Genomic DNA, 17,305 nt, shown 5'->3' with positions numbered 1-17,305 from the left:
GTGCAAATACTTATTTAAATAGTTGAATATTCACAGGCAGTGAATTTTGAACTTTAAGTTGATATTTGTTGACATATAAAATGAATAACAGACAATAAATCAGCTGTAGTTAATGCCACTGTGTAGTTCAAAGATGTGAAGTCAGATTTACCAAGCTCATTTCTCAGCTTTAACATTGAAAGTAATTTAAAACTTTGCGTTCCCAAATAAAGTGGTTATGAGTTTGCCAAGATAAAAACTGTGGAATAGTCCAAGTGAAAAAAAAAGTCTATTGAAATTCTGTTTCCACTCAAAAAAAAAAGCATTAAAAAAGGCATGATTTGTAGGGAGTATTAGAATGAGCATCTTAATTTTTCCTAGGAGAAAAGATGTGCAATATGCTAACTGTTTTCTCTCACTGCCCCTCTTGAAGTGCTTGTCCATTCAGTACTTTGTCCTTTTGCCATGGAGAACTTTTATATATTAAGGCTTTTTGTTGGCTTTACATATGTATGCATGCTGTTTTGTTTGTTTTAATTTGCATCAATATCAGTGCTATAACAGCTCTGGATTTCAGTTTTAGATTGTTAGACACTGAGCACAATGCAATCTCATTGTACTTGGTCTCTAAAGTATAAATTTGCATTTTAACTTGGAAATAATGAAAGACTGCAATTCTGCTCGTTTAGTCCTTGCAGACACAGCAGGTACATTTTTCTTTCTCTAACTTGCATGTGAAATTAATTTAGCTGCTTCCTTATTCCTTTGTGTCTGAAAAATCAGTTATGTGTAATCATAATATATTTTAATGTTAGCATCAGGCAATTTTGTGGTAGCAGATTATTAGCAGCTGAATGCTTCTGAAAGTTTTGTGCAAACTTTGAAGATCAATTCCACTTCTCAGAAGTCACTCATTAAAATAATGTACTGGAAGTTTCAACCAGCAAGATCCTCAGCATTTTCAGTTGGTGATTTTCAGTGTGTAGTCAAGTAGTTTGAAAAATCTGATCATAAAAAGCACATTGGATGGGATGAACTCTTACATATTTAAAAAAGAATAATCCTTTTAAAATAATTAGGATGTAGGAGCAATGTGCAGTAAGCCAAAATAGGATGCAGTTACTGCTCTGATTAGACATATATGTTTGCAAATAAAAGATTTTTTGAGGCTGCATGCCACAGAGATGCAATATAAATAATTCTTCTTGTTGTTTTTCTTTTTTTTTTAACTTTGTCAGCTGAACCCGTTGATGTGCTAAAAGCATTAGAATTTCACAATTCTCCAGAAGGAGTAACAAGAACAGCAGGATTTTGCACAAACAGAAGGAATTCCAAAGGATCAGATGTTGCTTACAGGGTTTCAAAAACTGCACAGCTGAGTGCCCCAACAAAGCAGCTTTACCCAGGTAAGATTGGCAGAAAGCTGTTACTTTTGTACATTACATTGCTGCATATGTTTTTATGTTCTCTAAAGCGTAGCATGTAGTCCAACATCAGTAGCACAAAACACTCCTCTTATCCCCCAGATTTGGGCCTGCATATGAATGGCAGGATGGGCTCTATCCACCAAATAATTCAGGTTTTATTGGCTTCAGTTATAAAGCTCTTCATCAAATTCTGTCACTGCTGGAATTGACTTGTAAGTCATATTACCTGTTCTTTCATGATGCTATCTTATGAAAACCTTATTTGGTGGCTTTGGCAAGGCTCTGCCTGTTTCAGTAGTGCATTTAAGAGCAGTTGTGCTTCCTGGAGTAATGCTGCAGAGGGAGAAATGAGTTGTGGTTGGCCATTGCAAAATCATTTCCAGAAGTAACATCTGGTAAGAATTATCTCAGAATATCTGGGTATTTGGGGGACTAAACAAGGCTAGTTGTGGGTAGCTGTGATTCCATCTTCTCTCAAATTTCTCTAAAATGAAATAGTCAAAATTTGGGAAAGATTCTTTGGATGTTACAGGGAGACTTTTATTCTATTATTTCACTATCACTTGTCACTTGACTCAAACTGTTGAGGAAAATGTTAGTAAGAATATGAAAACTCAAAATCTTCGAAGATTTAAATTTTCTGTTTTGACGCATCATGTAGTGTTAGAGCAAGTCATGCAGAATACATATAGATTAGAAGTGGCAAAGAAAAATACTTCCTTTTTTGGTCCTTTAGAGTAGCAATTGTATAGATATCATTCAGATCCAGAAAAGGCTCAAGCATGCTTTATTTTGTAATAAATACATAGAAAGATTTTTCTAGGTATTTTCCCTCCAATTCTTATTGTTATCCATAGTTGTTGTTCAAATAGAACCATTCCAATTGTCAAGAAATTTAATAGTATTTGAGAAGGCCTTGAAGACTATTCCAGATATATGTCCAAGAATTATATATGCATATAGTTTTATATGTTAAATGCAATATATATAGTTTTCATATTAAAGTGTCATTTCTTTTTTGATTTGTTCATTAAAATCTGTGTTTGGAAGAAATTTTCTTTTGATTACCCAAAGTAGATTCAAGATAAAACATTGGGAATATTATGTCATAGCAGCAATTACAAAAACTACTGAACTGAGACATGACTTGATTTCAGTCACCTTTCTTAAAGAGTTCACTTTCCCCTATGTGTTACATGTTTGAAGAGCACATACCAAGGCAAGCTGAATTATTATCACCTCCCTTAAGCACTTTCAACATATCTTTCAGATTAACAGTGCAGATAGGGCAGGTACACATTGCTTTTTTAATAGTTTCTTTGGCCTGTGTTGACAGTCTTCTTTCTTTTCCATTTTTTTGTCATCTATTTGATATGACATTAGAAGGTATAAGATACAGTTTAATTTAATGTACTTTACCCTGTCATGAAAAAATTTAACCAGTGACTCACCAAAGTAAATGTTTCCTACCTGTTGAACTTTGATCCCTTCAAAATAAGATGTCCAAACGATGTATAAACATGGTCTATGTTACTACAATGTTTCAACAAGCTTCCATTAAAAAGTTTGAAAGAAGTAGAAAGTATATAAAGTATCATTGCAGCAGATAAATAAAAATGTAAGTCGGGGTTCTGGTTTACAAGGGTAGTATGTAATTTAAAGAGCAAGGGAAATTCTACACATTTTGTTTACACATTGTAATTCAAGAAGTAAAAATTTGTATTCAATGAAGAATCTAGAATCTTTGGAGCATTCCCACAATACCTGTCTTGGAAACAATCTTCTATTTTCTCTCTCAGAAGAAGAAATTCCAAAATCAGAGTTTGATAAATTCTTACATGCTTTAATTCATTAGAAAACCACAAGATATTATTATTAAAACTTGTTTTACTATTATAATAAAATGTTTAAGAACACTTTATCCACTCTAATGCACAGAACACTGAAGTTATATTCATTGCCAATGTTATAATTAGATTCTCATCTATTTCTTGTCAAATTACAGCTGAAGCTACATGGGTCCAGAGCATATTCTGAGTTTTAGAATTTCACCCTTATACTTTGTTTGTTATTAAACCTAATAGAGTTTTCCTTCAAGTGAAATGCAGATTTACCACAAGACTCATCAGGAGAAGCACTTCACTACTTCCTTTATAAACTATATCTACTTTTGTGGTGTTTATTTTTATTTTTAAAGGTGGAAACAGTGTTTGATACATCATCTCTACTTCAAAAAGAAAGCCTCAGGGAATCAGTGAAAATAATATTATTTAATTTTGCTTAAATCTCCTATTGAAGAAAACTGGTTAATGTTATGCACAATATAATTCCAGAAGGACTCAAACATATATTGTGAGAAAGAAACTAAAATAAATTGTTATCAAGGGCTACTGAAGTACTGGAGAGTCTTCTTTGCTATGGCACATATGCTTGTTATGTTGAGTGAAATTGTAGTGCACATTTTTAAATTAGAAGGTTGCAGTGAATGTGAAACTACCATGGTTCTTTCGTACTTTGTGTTATTACAGGAATTCATAATAGATTTGGAGCACATCTCCTACAAAAACAGGCTGAGAGAGCTGGGCTTGTTCAGCCTGGAGAAGGTTCTAAGTATACCCTGCTGGGGGAGGGAGGTGGCTTTCAGTAACCTCTAAGCCTTCAGTAACTTCTGAAGTCTTTCAGTACTCAAAGGGGCTTATAGAAAGCAGGGGTAGGGACTATTTACTTGGGCAGATAGCAATAGGACAAGGGGGAATGGCTTTAAAGAATAAGAGGAGTAGTATTGGATGTTACAAAGAAATTATTTACTCAGAGACTGATCAGGCACTGGAACAAGTTGCCCACAGAAGTTGTGGATGCCCCAACCCTGAAAGTGTTCAAGGCCAGCTTGGACAGGGCCCTGAGCAACCTGGTCTAGTGTGTGGCATCTCCCCCATGGCAGGAGGTGGCACGAGATGAGTTTAATGTCCCTTTCAACACAAACCATTCTGTGATTGTATGGTTTACAAGTTATGTTTTTAATAACCATTAAGATTTACCTCTCAGGAATCAAAGTAAGACCAGAAAGGGAAAAAAAGACACAGAAAATGCTAGTAATATAATTTTTATGTACTCATTTTTGAGATTTAGAAAACCCTGCAGTTTGCATGTTGGATCCTATGTGCTTATAGAAAAAATGGAAAAACTGTTTCATCTTTTCTGAATTTATAGCTGTATATATCACTTTGTTTACAGGTGGAGGTTTTCCAGAAGATTTTTCAATATTAATGACAGTAAAACCTAAAAAGGGTATTCAGTCTTTCCTTTTGTCTATCTACAATGAACAAGGAATTCAGCAAGTAGGTGTTGAAGTAGGTAGATCCCCTGTCTTCCTATTCGAAGACCAAAATGGAAAACCTGCCCCAGAAGACTATCCTCTTTTCAGAACAGTCAACATTGCTGATGGCAAGTAAGTATAAAATTTTAAAATTAAGAACGTATTTCAGACCACTGTATATGTGATTATCTATTTACAAACAGTTTCCTTAAATATTTAAAAATGTCAGTAACATAGATTCTATCTAGTTCAACTTGTGTAGTATAAAATTAGAGAAGCTTTGCAGCAGAATACAATTCCAGATCCAAATAGTGCATACAGCTATAAATGAAGCAAACCACTTTATCTGCCATTTTTATAAATAAAGGGTGAGGAAATAGTCATAGAAATTAATCCAACCTCACTAAACTATGAACATTCTTCCTGTGCAATATACAAATATGCTGTTTTCAAAAAGTCTCAAGAAATAGTCTTACTAAAAGAAATGTCTGGTCCACTTAAAGGTGGTAGGCAGCATGAAGACAAGTTGACAAGACAGCATAGAATTTCTCCTATCTAGAGCCAAACCAGCAGATAAATAAAATAGCTTGAGATACCTATGTATAAGGAAATTAGGAAAGAATAAGGATTTATACTGCACCCTCAGTAAAGAAATTAATCTCAAATATCTTTTGCATTAGTAATGTAGTTGTTAGTTTTTTGTAGCTTTGTAGACAAGCAATCATTCTCTGGGAATGTCATTCTAGTTCTTGTAAAAGGACATTCATTCTTTCAAAGGCATTTTATTTGCTGTGCTGCAGTCCAAGAAGAGCAACCACAGTCTTCAGAGATACACAGAAATAAATTTTACTAAAGCAAAAGAACACAACTCACTGAGGAAGGATAAAAATTGAACTATAATGAAATATGTTTATAAAGCAATAAAGAAGAAAAAAAAAAAAAAGAAAAAAAAATGTCTGCTTGGCCTATATTACTATACCAGACAATGAAATTATATGATGGTACCTAGACTTGATTAATTTCCCTAGCAGAAGGAGTGATTTTTAAAAAGCAGCATTTTTTATGGAATTTTGCTAAATAACAAAGCTTTGACATAAAATTTAATCTAAAATGTTGATAAACTGGCTGAAATGAAGAAATAAAAACAAACTTAGTTTGGTACAATTTCCTACACTGAGAATATACAACTTCTAAATCAACTGGAGTCAATCCTAGGCACAGTGAGCTATGATTTTATGCTTTCAGCTTCTATACAAAAGATAAGCCAACAATTTTCTTCTGACTCAGCTATTTTATGAAGGATCTAGGACAACAATATTCATCTCAAACTGAGATATATTTAAAAAGTGTGAACAGTGTAATGTGCTTGAGGATGCATGGCCAGTTTGCTTTTATAATGATAGTGTTTAACAGCATTCCAGAGAAAACATGGAATTATACTTCTGGCTCAGTGATACTGTTTAGCAGTCAGATTCCATTAGCTTCAAGGTGTTCTTTTTGATACACAGACACTCTTTGTAACAATGATCTAAGCTTTCTCTCTGATTTAGGCAACCCTAATGCCACAAATGCCAACTAAAATAATTTTATTCCAGCCTTCCTCTTACCCATCATTAGTATGACATATTTTACATTTTTTGCCCTGGTCTATTAAACATTCTTTAATCTTTTGCTACATGGTGGATTACAGTGGTCTGCTTTTGTTCTTAAACATTTGTCATAGCAGAGAGGCTCACAAAATTTTTGTAGTCTGTCATGATTATTCATAAAGTCTCATAAAGAGCATAATTAGAGTAGGGCAAAACATACAAAACTTTATCCTCAAATGTGTCTAAACTAAAGTCATTTGTCAGTACTCTGAATCACTTCATTCAGTTTCTGGTGAATATTATGTAGGCAAGGCTATTGTTGCAGGAATAGTGTCAAGTAAATATATTTATCTGGAAAACTATCTATGTTGAAACTGTTTGTATGTGTTTGACAAATCTCTATAGCTGTGGAATACCTTCAAATATGTAAAAGAACATGGTAAAATTTCAATAGTTTTCACACAGAAAAAATAATGAATTGTAAATTGTAAATAATAACCTGCTGGGTTAGTTATATTTATACAAGTAGTTTGGAAAATCAAACACATTCATAAAAAAGAATCTGCTGTCAAATTGTTCAATCTATTAAAATGTAAACTGCGCACTGACATCTAATTTGAGTTTGGTAATGTTCTCTGGTTAAAGCTGCAGAGAACATCAGCTTGAGCTTCACCTTACAGAGGGTGTTCACAGCTGTGGATCAGACCCCATTGTGCTGAGGGACAAAATCTATACAGCAACTAGTCAAAACACTTCATACACTTTTGTATGTATAGAAGTAAGAAAGAAAAGGAGACATTTTAAATTTTATCCGTGAATTAATTGGTGCATCATCTCCTATAAACTGACTTGATAAGAACATGATGACCTAGTTTTAAAAACATAAATTACAGTCAAATTATATTGATTTTTTTTAATAGGTGGCATCGAGTAGCTATCAGTGTGGAGAAAAAGAGTGTTACAATGATTGTTGACTGTAACAAAAAAGCTACAAAACCACTTGACCGAAGTGACAAAACAGTTGTGGACACCAATGGCATCACTGTCTTTGGAACCAGGATTCTGGATGAAGAAGTTTTTGAGGTACAAATCAATAATGAACAAATGGTATTGAGTAAAATTTTTTGTATTGAGTGAGGTGCTTAGTGCAAAGCAAAAGAATAATTTTCTAGGTCAAATGCTGGTATAATGTAGAAACTTTGATTTATAGAACCTGTTAGGATAGGCTGAAATAAAAGGGAAGTAAAACAGGGAGGAGTATTGTTGGAAGATTTAGTGCATTTTTCTGCCCTATTTGTTGTATCTGGAAGGGAGTTGCTTTTTTTGTCTTTCTGCCTAATATTGAGATACCTGAGATATTTGGGAGAATTAATCAGGGAAAGTTGTGTCGTATGATACTGTATCATTTTCTTTCTGTATCTCTTAAACATTTGCAGATATAAGTGTGTGCTTACAGTATTTGAGAGCAGGGGAGAAGGACCTGGAAAGTTGCCTGTGTAATATGAATCTGTTATAGTGTTTATCCCACCTATTACTCTTTCCAGTAAATGGAACATACTTTGGCAATAAGGACATATATGTTTCCATCATTTACTGGCCAAGAAGTACATATATGAAGAGTAAAATGTCTTTAAGGAAGAGAGTAAATGCCAGTCATGAGGCCTTTCTGGGTAGAATTCTTATGTCAATAATTATTTTTACAGACTAATTATGAAACTTCTTTTATAACATAGTTATACAATGGCTAAAATTGAAAAAATTAAATTAAAAATTAAATTAAAAATGAAAAATAAGAAATTACAGATTGGTAGTTATTTCATCTACAGAACATCTGTGCTCTATAAATGTCCACAGTTTTAATCCTAGCTTTAAGCAGAACGTATGCTTGAGAAGCTGCATAAGTATCAAGAGGGGAAATAGGAATTTTGAATGTAACATTGTGGCATTGTTATCTTTGTTTTCCATGGACATGATGAATTGTGGGCCTTTTGAATACGGAAATTTCTGGAGTGATTTAGTGGATCAAGCAGTATGATATGTTCGGTATTTGCAGCCTAATTCGCCTGTAGTCCCCAATGCAGTTTGCACACCTGAGAAACATTATTTTCTGTTTGAAGATGAATTCCACAGTTGTCTCTGTCTGGGATGTGACAAGGATTTTTTGCTCTTCTCATGGGATAATTACTTTAAATTTTCATTTTTATTTCTTTTTTAGGCGAGAAACCAGCTTCCTCAATATTTGTGTTTGACAATAAACTGTCAAAAATGTGTGCAATGTGAATATGCATAAGTAAAAAAGAATTCAGAGAAAAATAAATTAGATGAACTATTATTTTAGTGTTTTCTATGTGATTTTAGATTATAATAGAAGCTAAAGCAACAGGGTCTGTCTAGTTTTTGCAAAGTTTGTAGCCATTTAAAAAGCTTTCAAGCAGGGAAATGCACAATAGATAAATATTGATGATTGGTTTGTTTAACTCAGCACGATGATTAAATAAAAATATCTGTCAGAAGTTTCAGAGGTGCTGAAATAATGGTACATATCTGTTTGGAAATAATTTTTTATTAAATGTGTGTAAAGAGAGATATTTATTTTATCATTTACTTTAAAAGATGAGAAGGGATCTGGTAGAATGTAGTTATTTTTTTGTGCAACTGTTGAAAGAGTCAGTAAAGTTGGATCAAGACATAACTTAGCAAATTGGAATTAGCATTTAAATCAGAATTACCAGATTAATTGTTGAAAATCAAAAATAACCCTGCATTTTTCATGTCAAACCTACATGAAGTCAAAATGGATACAAGGATTTAACTTTACAGAATTTGTAGGAATGACTTAAAATTGCTTTGCTCCGAGGGTGTTGTCACTTGAGGAAGGAGGAAAAAGGAAAGTAGTGGTAGCTGGTTCTCTGACAGATTTTTTTCTGACATATAGTACACTGACATGGCAAGTCAGTGTTTAAATTCCAGCTGAGACCCACTAAGAAGGAGGCTTTGGACTCATAAAAGAAATTGTGCAGCTGTCTGTAAGGTCAGTTCAGAGGCTGAATCGTAAGGTTCAGTACTGAGAACAGCAACATTTCTACCTTTTTTAGCCTCGCTATACATTTCTGAACTTCTTCAGTGATTAGGTTTTCTTACTCAACTGAGTTCACCTCTCTTCTTTTTTATTCAGGGAAATCCCCTACAGTCTTACAAGGCTGTTCTTGAAATTGGTGGGAGTTTAGATTGAGTCTTAACTCTTACTCAAATTAGAAGCTTGCAATCCTTGCTTTTGGGATAGGTTTCTGCTTTCCTTGTTACTATACAGCCACCATGGAATAATTTATACCTGTGTTCAATTATCTCAATCTGTAGGTAAAAATGTGCATTCAAAATGACAATGTACCACAAAGTTTAAAAAATACTGGGCCATATACATTTTTAATGGATAATAGAATCATAGAATACCCTGAGCTGGAAGGCACTCAACAAGGATCATTGAGTCCAACTCCTGGCCCTGCACAGGACACCCCAGGAATCACACCATGTCCCTGAGGGCATTGCCCAAATGCTTCTTGAGCTCTGTCAGGTTTGGTGCTGTCACCACTTCCCTAGGGAGATGAGCCCAGTGCCCAACCACCTTGGGGGTAAGAACCTTTTCCTGATACCCGGTCTAAATCTCCCCTGGCACAGCTCCAGGCCATTCCTTTGGCTCCTGTCACTGTCACCACAGAGCAGAGATCAGTGCCTGCCCCTCCTCTTTCCCTCTCGAGGAAGTTGCAGACTGCAATGAGGTCTCACCTCTGTCTCTTCTTCTCTAGGGCGAACGAGCCAAGTGACCTCTGTCCTAAATCTGGCCAAACATAACATAATCTAGTTCCTGTTGAGTTTGTCTTCTGTTTTTCTACTCTCTCAACAGCATTCTTTTTGTTTTATTAACAAGAATTTATCCATCCCTTAGCTACTGGTGCTACAATTTCTAAAGTTTGGTGCTGTTTCCTGAAATCTATCCCTGCTTGAAAGTGTCATGATTGTGTGTTAAATGTTCTGTTTTTCTAATTCATGGCAGCTCAGGGTGACTTTTGGTGATTTCACAGGTCTCCTTGTTAATTTTTCTGTGTTATGAATCCTGCTGTACCTTGAGACCACAATAGTCACTGAAGATACACATAACACAATGTATCTTATTTTGTGGGCAGGAAATTCCAGAAGTTGTCTAGTCATGACATTAGATTTAACTGTTTAAGACATAAAACTGTTTATTACAGACTTCTCATATGACAGTTGCATCCTTTGTTAGCTTAGGAAGCCCCTAAAAACAATTACCTTTCACTCAGAGTGTCAGAAGGATTAATATTGTATCCATGCATCAGAGAGGTCATCTTATCTTGGGTAATAGTGATATTTTTCTCATAATAAGCCAATGCCTTGGTCATAAGAACAGTGGCGCATTCTTCAGTCTCTTCAAACTGAATGGAAATTTAAAATGTGGAAATAATAACCTGTAGATAGATATAATGAACTCTTATTCTTCAGTGACCTAGTAACTGAAGATGATATGGTTTCTTTTTGGTCTTGTACCAATGTGTGCACCAGAACACAACTGCACCAAACCCCATTGCATCTCTAAGGTAGCTCGTTCCCATTGAGAGCAACTATATACAAATGAGTCCAAAATAGGTATTATTACATTATTCTGTCCTCCACACGACTTGATTGTATCTTTTGAAAAAGGAATACTCTTTCAGTCATATTGCTCTAACATATTTGCATGGATCATTCATTGATAAGCTTCAGAACAAGTATTGTTCCTGTGAGGAATGTTCCACACTTACTTTAAAAAAACTTTACATCCCAGTGGCTCAAATAGTCTTCTTTTTTTCTAATTGTGTTATTTTAAGTTTGTAATACAAGATTTAACTAAATTAAATTCTTGACCATTTCTATTTTCTTTTATTTTTGTTCTTAATATTAACCTCTGTTTTCTAGGTAGCTGTCCTCTGTTCTGATTCTGGCAGTAACACAAGAATATGTTATAACACACTGGCAAATTTTAAGTGCATGCATTTTCATGGGTGTGACATGACCTCATGACATAACCTTTCTATGATGATCAATAATTTCTGAATAAATAAGCATACTGGGTGTTCAGAGATCACGTAGATCACTGAAAGAAGGAAAGGGCCAATTAGTGTCCTGAGAACAAGATAAATCACTCCCAAATTCACTGATTTTGTATATCCAAACTAGAAAATATTCTTGGGTAACTTTAACTGCTGGTGCTAAAGCTAAGAGGCATTTTTTTTTAGTGATGCTGTCAGAAAGATTCTGGTTTAGCTGTAAAAGCAAGAAAAAATTATCTAAAGTGTTTTATAAATCTAGTGTGTTTTATGTGAGAAAATTCCAATTTGGAGTTGCCTGCTGCTCATTCCTGAATATAATTGTTAATCTGAGATTTCATGATATTGTGCTTTGTTAATATGGAAATCAATATGATGTTAAAAACAAGATAGTGAATTCAGCAAGTAGTAACCATCAGGTGCACACAAATGATGGGAAGCAAATTATAAACCATAAATGCATCTTAAAATAATAAAATTATGCTGTCTAGAAACTGTATTATTATTAACTGCCAAATTATGAGACCTTCATTTACACTGCTAAGCCCTTGCTCACTGAAGTGAGTCTTTTGATATCAGTGGAACTAATTTGTAGATGCTTGTTTTTGAAAGAGTGTCACAACATATCTCAAACTTTTATGTCTTTTGAAATTAATGTCTTCTGTGTTTTCAAATACATATTGCAAGAACAGCTGCTTTGTAAGTGCTTGCTGCAAAAAAGAGAATTCCTAAAATGCAAATTAAAAAAAAAAAAAAAAATTAAAAAGGAAGAAAAAAATTAGTTAGATGCTGGTACATGGCACCTAGTAAAGGAATTTTGAATTATATCCATTGAAATATGTTTGTAGCTTACATGTTTTATAAATAATACGGATCTTTTTATTCTTTGCCAGCTTTAAAGATTTGTCACTCCTCATTTAGTACTGTTGGTGTGAACAATCCAAGATTCTTAAAAGTATTTTATAATAACTTAATAACTAACAGAGTCTTTATGCAGATTTTTCCCTATAGACATCTTTTTTTCCTTCAAAAGTCCACACAACAGACAATACCATAATTTTTTAGGCACTTTGCTGGAAACGAGTATAACAAGACAAAACCTGTTCTATAAGACTCGCATTTAAAGTCCATGGAAACTTTAACAGCACAGATCTTATAGATTAAATCCTTGCAGTAATACTTGTTAATAAAGGGTTTAGATTCTGATACTAGACATTAATCTGTCTTCATGAAAAAAGCAATAAAACACTTGTGTATAGCACATGATTTCTGTTTAAAGCAATAGGAATAGCCAAGTGAGCAGCTGGAGCACCTGGAGATAGACTGGGAGAGCCCTGGCAGCAATGTGGGTTAGTCTGCAGCTGAGGATCTGTCCCTCTGTGAGCATGGGAAGCCCCAGAGTGCAAGTGCAGACAGGAGCAGAAAGAGTAGAACTTTCCTGACTGCTCAGATTTGCTCTACAGCTAAAGTAGAACAGAGCAGCCAGCCCAAAGTGTCCCCCAGCATGGAGTGTGAAAGAGGGGTCCTCAGTATTCTCTGCTTCACACTGCCCTGTGGGGCTGCACCACCAGCTCGTGGACACTGCAAAAATTATTCCCACTATAGTAATGCAGTAATTGCTGCTGACCCATTGATTGTCTGTCAGACTAAAAAGAAATGTTTAATGTTCCAGGCAAAAATACTTAGAATCAGTGTTTTAGATATCGACACCAGAGTAAGTGGGCAGCTTGAGCACTGAGAAGTAAAAAGAAAATGAACACCAAAAAAAGTAAAGCAAAGAAGACAATTTTTTTCATTTCAGACGCACCTAATAAAAAATCAGGGTTTCTTACAAAAGCTTTCTATTTGACTTGTTTTGGTTTACTTTATTTTTCTTTATCTCAAAGAATGGTGATCTGTGTTTATTATTTTTTATAGTATTTCCAAACTTATGTTCAATGAACAAAAGTAAATCCAGTTTCCTATTCTTATTTTTGGAAGCAGGATGGGGAGAGAAGAAGAAGACAAAATTCTGGTAATTCATTAGAATTCAAGTTCATTTTCAAGGAATATTCCCAAGAAACAAAGGAATGGTCATTTAACAAAACTGTCTGTAATTACCTTTAAAATTAACAACCTGGGATCAAAAAATGCTGCATGCTGTGTCAGCTTCAAAAGATTTAACAGATTTATTATCATCTCATTTATTATTGTGTCTAATACGTTTCTGTTTTAAATAACAGATGTAAATAAGATTTCAAAAATACATGAAAATGTAAGAGATTTGTAGATATTTTATCTAGAAAATAGGATGTCCTTGGGCACACGTGCACACCTGTGTCTATGTACACTTACTGTTGCATAGGCATTGGAGTAAAATCTAATCTCTCAGCCAAGAATTGCTGTTGACTTTGTGAACAGCTATGTTTATAAGGTCAAACATTATAATTGGCATATCAACTTATTTCTTAACCAAGCTGAATTTATCCTTCTATAATCATGTTATTCAAAGAATCCAGAAGACATTGATTTCTGTGGAAACTTTGACCTGTGCAGTATTCTGCTTTCACAATTTATTGCTTTTACAGTGCTTCAGTCTGGCAGGCTCTAAATATCTTTCTCCAGCTACATTATACAGTGGACCTGGGTTATGGAATATTATATTAAAAGCTCCTGGAATTCCTCAATCCCTCAAATCTTTGCAGGAAGATTAAATGAATTCTGCAGCAGGTTTTACTAAATTCTATAGTAATAATATCTGTGCTGTCTAGACTTCTGTTCTTTGGAGTTTATAGCTGAGTTTGTTCTGAGTTGATTTAGTGCTGAGCACTGCTCTTTTTTTTGCTTTTATCGCCATTTATGTAAACATCTTTAAAATCTAATTATCCTTATAAGAACATGATATACTACTGTTATCAAGTGTGAATAAAGAAGATGTATTTTGCTAATTCTAACCCTCACACTCTAGTTGCAGAAAGTATTTTTGAACCTCTAGTATATAATTTAGTCATTTAAGTAATTGCTGGGGATTTTTTGTTTGGGTTTTTTTTTTTGTTTTGGTTTGGTTTTGGTTTGGTTTTTTGTTTGTTTTTTGTTTGTTTGTTTGTTTGCTTGTTTTGGGGGGGGGGGGGGGGGTTCCCTGCAGAGCTTCTGAAATAATGCTTACCTGCTATTCCCTGGACAAAATAACTCACCTGGCAGGGTTATTGTTTTATTGAAATTCTTGTAAAAGATATATCCCTAAATTTGCCCCTGAACTGTTTGAGTTTCTTGTGGAACTAGAGAAGAACTAGATCATTAAAATTTTACAGACTGGAAGAAAACAGTAATTTCTGCACTGATTTCTTCGTACAAGGCCCTTACAGCCTTCTATGAATCCATACTTTTGCCATTTTAATGATGTGGCTGTTGATAGTAGAAGTGTCTTTTTTCAATGATAGGAACTTTTAGGTAATAAATAGACTATAAATGGACTATTTTATGGTTGTAATTCTCTAATGCACCATATTTAGAAAGCATTAGTAAGATTACCTTGTTAGAAGGAAAAGAGAATGTTTCAAGACAGATATCTAAAATTTTTTATGAAGTCAATTAAGGTAATAAGCAGCTATTAGCATTTATTGATATAGCAGTAATTAGTCAGGCCCTTGATGATTAACATCATTGAGAAAATCTGACACTATATCTAACTGGACGTTTTCTTTGTTCCTATTTCTGCTGTGGAATCTAAGGAAGACTCCAAAAATTTGGAATCACATGTAGCAATTATTACCACAAAGCTAACTAAGGCAATAATTGCATGAAGATGTAGCCAAAATTGGAAAGATATCTTGTTAGTTTACTGCTTTCCTTCAAATTTGATCTCCATTTCTTTTTTTTGGCATTTAACACTTCATTTTTCTAGTGTTGCACTGTTTTCTATCAAAGCCATTTTTCCAGTGTAGATACCTCACCTTCTGCATTACTGCATTGAGTTTTTCAGCATGTCCTGGAAGTGTACAAACACATAAATTTTCTTATTCCAGGATGTCACTGTGGAATGTCTGTGAGATTCACAGAGGAATTTTCAATGAATGAATTCAGCACACACTTCTCATTCTTAGCTGGGCTGTTCTTGTAGTAGAACAGTTGATATGAGTGAATTTGTGTGCAGTTGTTCCAGCAGGTGGGAGTTCTACTGATTTGAGCATATTCTCCTTCTAGCTCTCTAGCCTGGCTCTCCACATTTGCTCTGGCATGCAACAAAGTGAATAGTTCTCAAGCAAAAAATCTCCTTTTACTAGTCCTGGAGGATTCTGCAAAGAGTAACTTATTTGGCAGAGTACCTCTTAGAAGGAATCCTTCTGTGCCATGTTTTCACACTAGGCATAATTGGTGGACAAGATATTGTAACTTGGCTCAGGCAAATTTTATCATATAACCATAAGGCTGATTCAAAAGTCTCTGGTTTTAGTCATGAACACACCCCTGAAATAAAGAGGAATGAAAATGTTCATAAACTATTTTTATTCCATATTATAATGGATTATTAAACTGTGCATTGCCTTTGTGAGTTATATGTTTGTTTTGAAAACAACTTAGTGCCTTTTTCTATAAATAATTTAGGATTCAAACTAAATATTAAGATTTAAAATTTACTTCCCAAGTACTTGTATAGTTAATGTTATATAGAATACCTTGCTGGATGTTCTCCACTACTTCTGGGCAACTGAGATGTAGCATTCGTCTTTCTTATCCCTAATTAGCAAGTGACATTAAATATCTGACAAACCACTGTTTAAAATACATTTTTTAAAGTGATATCCAGGAAAAAATAAATTGTTACAAGACAGAAGTTTATGATTCTCAAAAATCAGTTCTTCAGTAAACTTCTCACATATTTATAGCCAGTAGCAATGTATGTATTCTGTAAAAATGTATGTATTCTGTGTAGGATTTCTGAGGGCCTCCATCTATGTGGAGCCATGACAGGCAGACAGGCGGGGCTGGGAAATACAGTCAATGGATCAGGAACAGCTTTAACCAATTTAGGCGCATTTAAGCCAAGTGGTAACAGCATACCGAGTGCTTCTTGCAAACACACAGTCCAACAGAACTCAGTGCCAAAATTCCATGGCATTCAAGACCAGCACAAAGCTCCAGAGTACTGGCTGTATTCCTGGGCCTGTGTTCTCTTAGGCTCTCTGACTAAACAGTAGTTTCAGGAGCCGTTTGGGCAGGGCTCCCGCTGGCTGGCACTCGGCGGACACGGAGATCTGTCCAGGCACCTCAGACAGCCAGGAATGCTCAGGGCCAAAGAGCAAGACCATGACTTGAACTCAGCAGGGTGAGGACGGAGGTTCTGCACACCCACCTCTAGGTTGCTCAAAAGGGTCACTTACCTCTTTTGTCTTAGAGTTGCTTATCCTCACTCATTTTTTCCTCTGCCTCACTTGGTTTTAATGTGGTTGATGAAGGAGAAAGGGCAGAGCACTTTGGGAACACTTTGCTGGAGATTGGGGATACATAGCTCAGGTTGACAGTGACTGTACAAAACCTCTCAAATCACTCCAGCTCTTGAGGGAGTCATAGAAGAAATCAAAGGGCAGAATTCTTCTCTGTGTGTAGTAGGTTTTGTGAGATGTCCAAATCAGGAAACATTAATGAATCAAGGAAAATAAAGGAGACAGCCCAGAACTGCTAACAGAGAAACAAACTGCTGCATTTGTATTTCTGGTAGCTTAGAAAAAAATATTCTAAATCTAAATTAATCTGAGACACATGTGAGTCTATAAAAGTGAAGTGGGCTTAGAGTACTCTAAAAAGCAGCCACATAATACAGCCATTATGTACTATGAAATTATTTCCTACTTTATGACTGAAAAATTAGTAAAAAAAACTGTGGAACTAGTAAAATTGCAGATTATTGCTTGA

General features: G+C 34.8%; 1 protein-coding gene across 1 annotated transcript in view; it reads left to right on the top strand.

Annotated features, from left to right (window-relative positions):
• The window catches only part of COL11A1 (collagen type XI alpha 1 chain), a 130,106-nt gene that overhangs the window by 13,880 nt on the left and 98,921 nt on the right, over positions 1-17,305 (top strand). Inside the window, exons 3-5 of the mRNA XM_031505522.2 lie at positions 1,218-1,385; positions 4,641-4,854; positions 7,232-7,394. Of these exons, the coding sequence (XP_031361382.2) occupies positions 1,218-1,385; positions 4,641-4,854; positions 7,232-7,394 (545 nt within the window). The remainder of the gene's footprint in view (positions 1-1,217; positions 1,386-4,640; positions 4,855-7,231; positions 7,395-17,305) is intronic.

This window comes from Lonchura striata, chromosome 9, assembly GCF_046129695.1.
Source record: "Lonchura striata isolate bLonStr1 chromosome 9, bLonStr1.mat, whole genome shotgun sequence".
NCBI lineage: Eukaryota > Metazoa > Chordata > Aves > Passeriformes > Estrildidae > Lonchura > Lonchura striata.
Note: the sequence above shows the minus strand (reverse complement) of the source record. Positions and strands in the feature narration are given on the sequence as shown.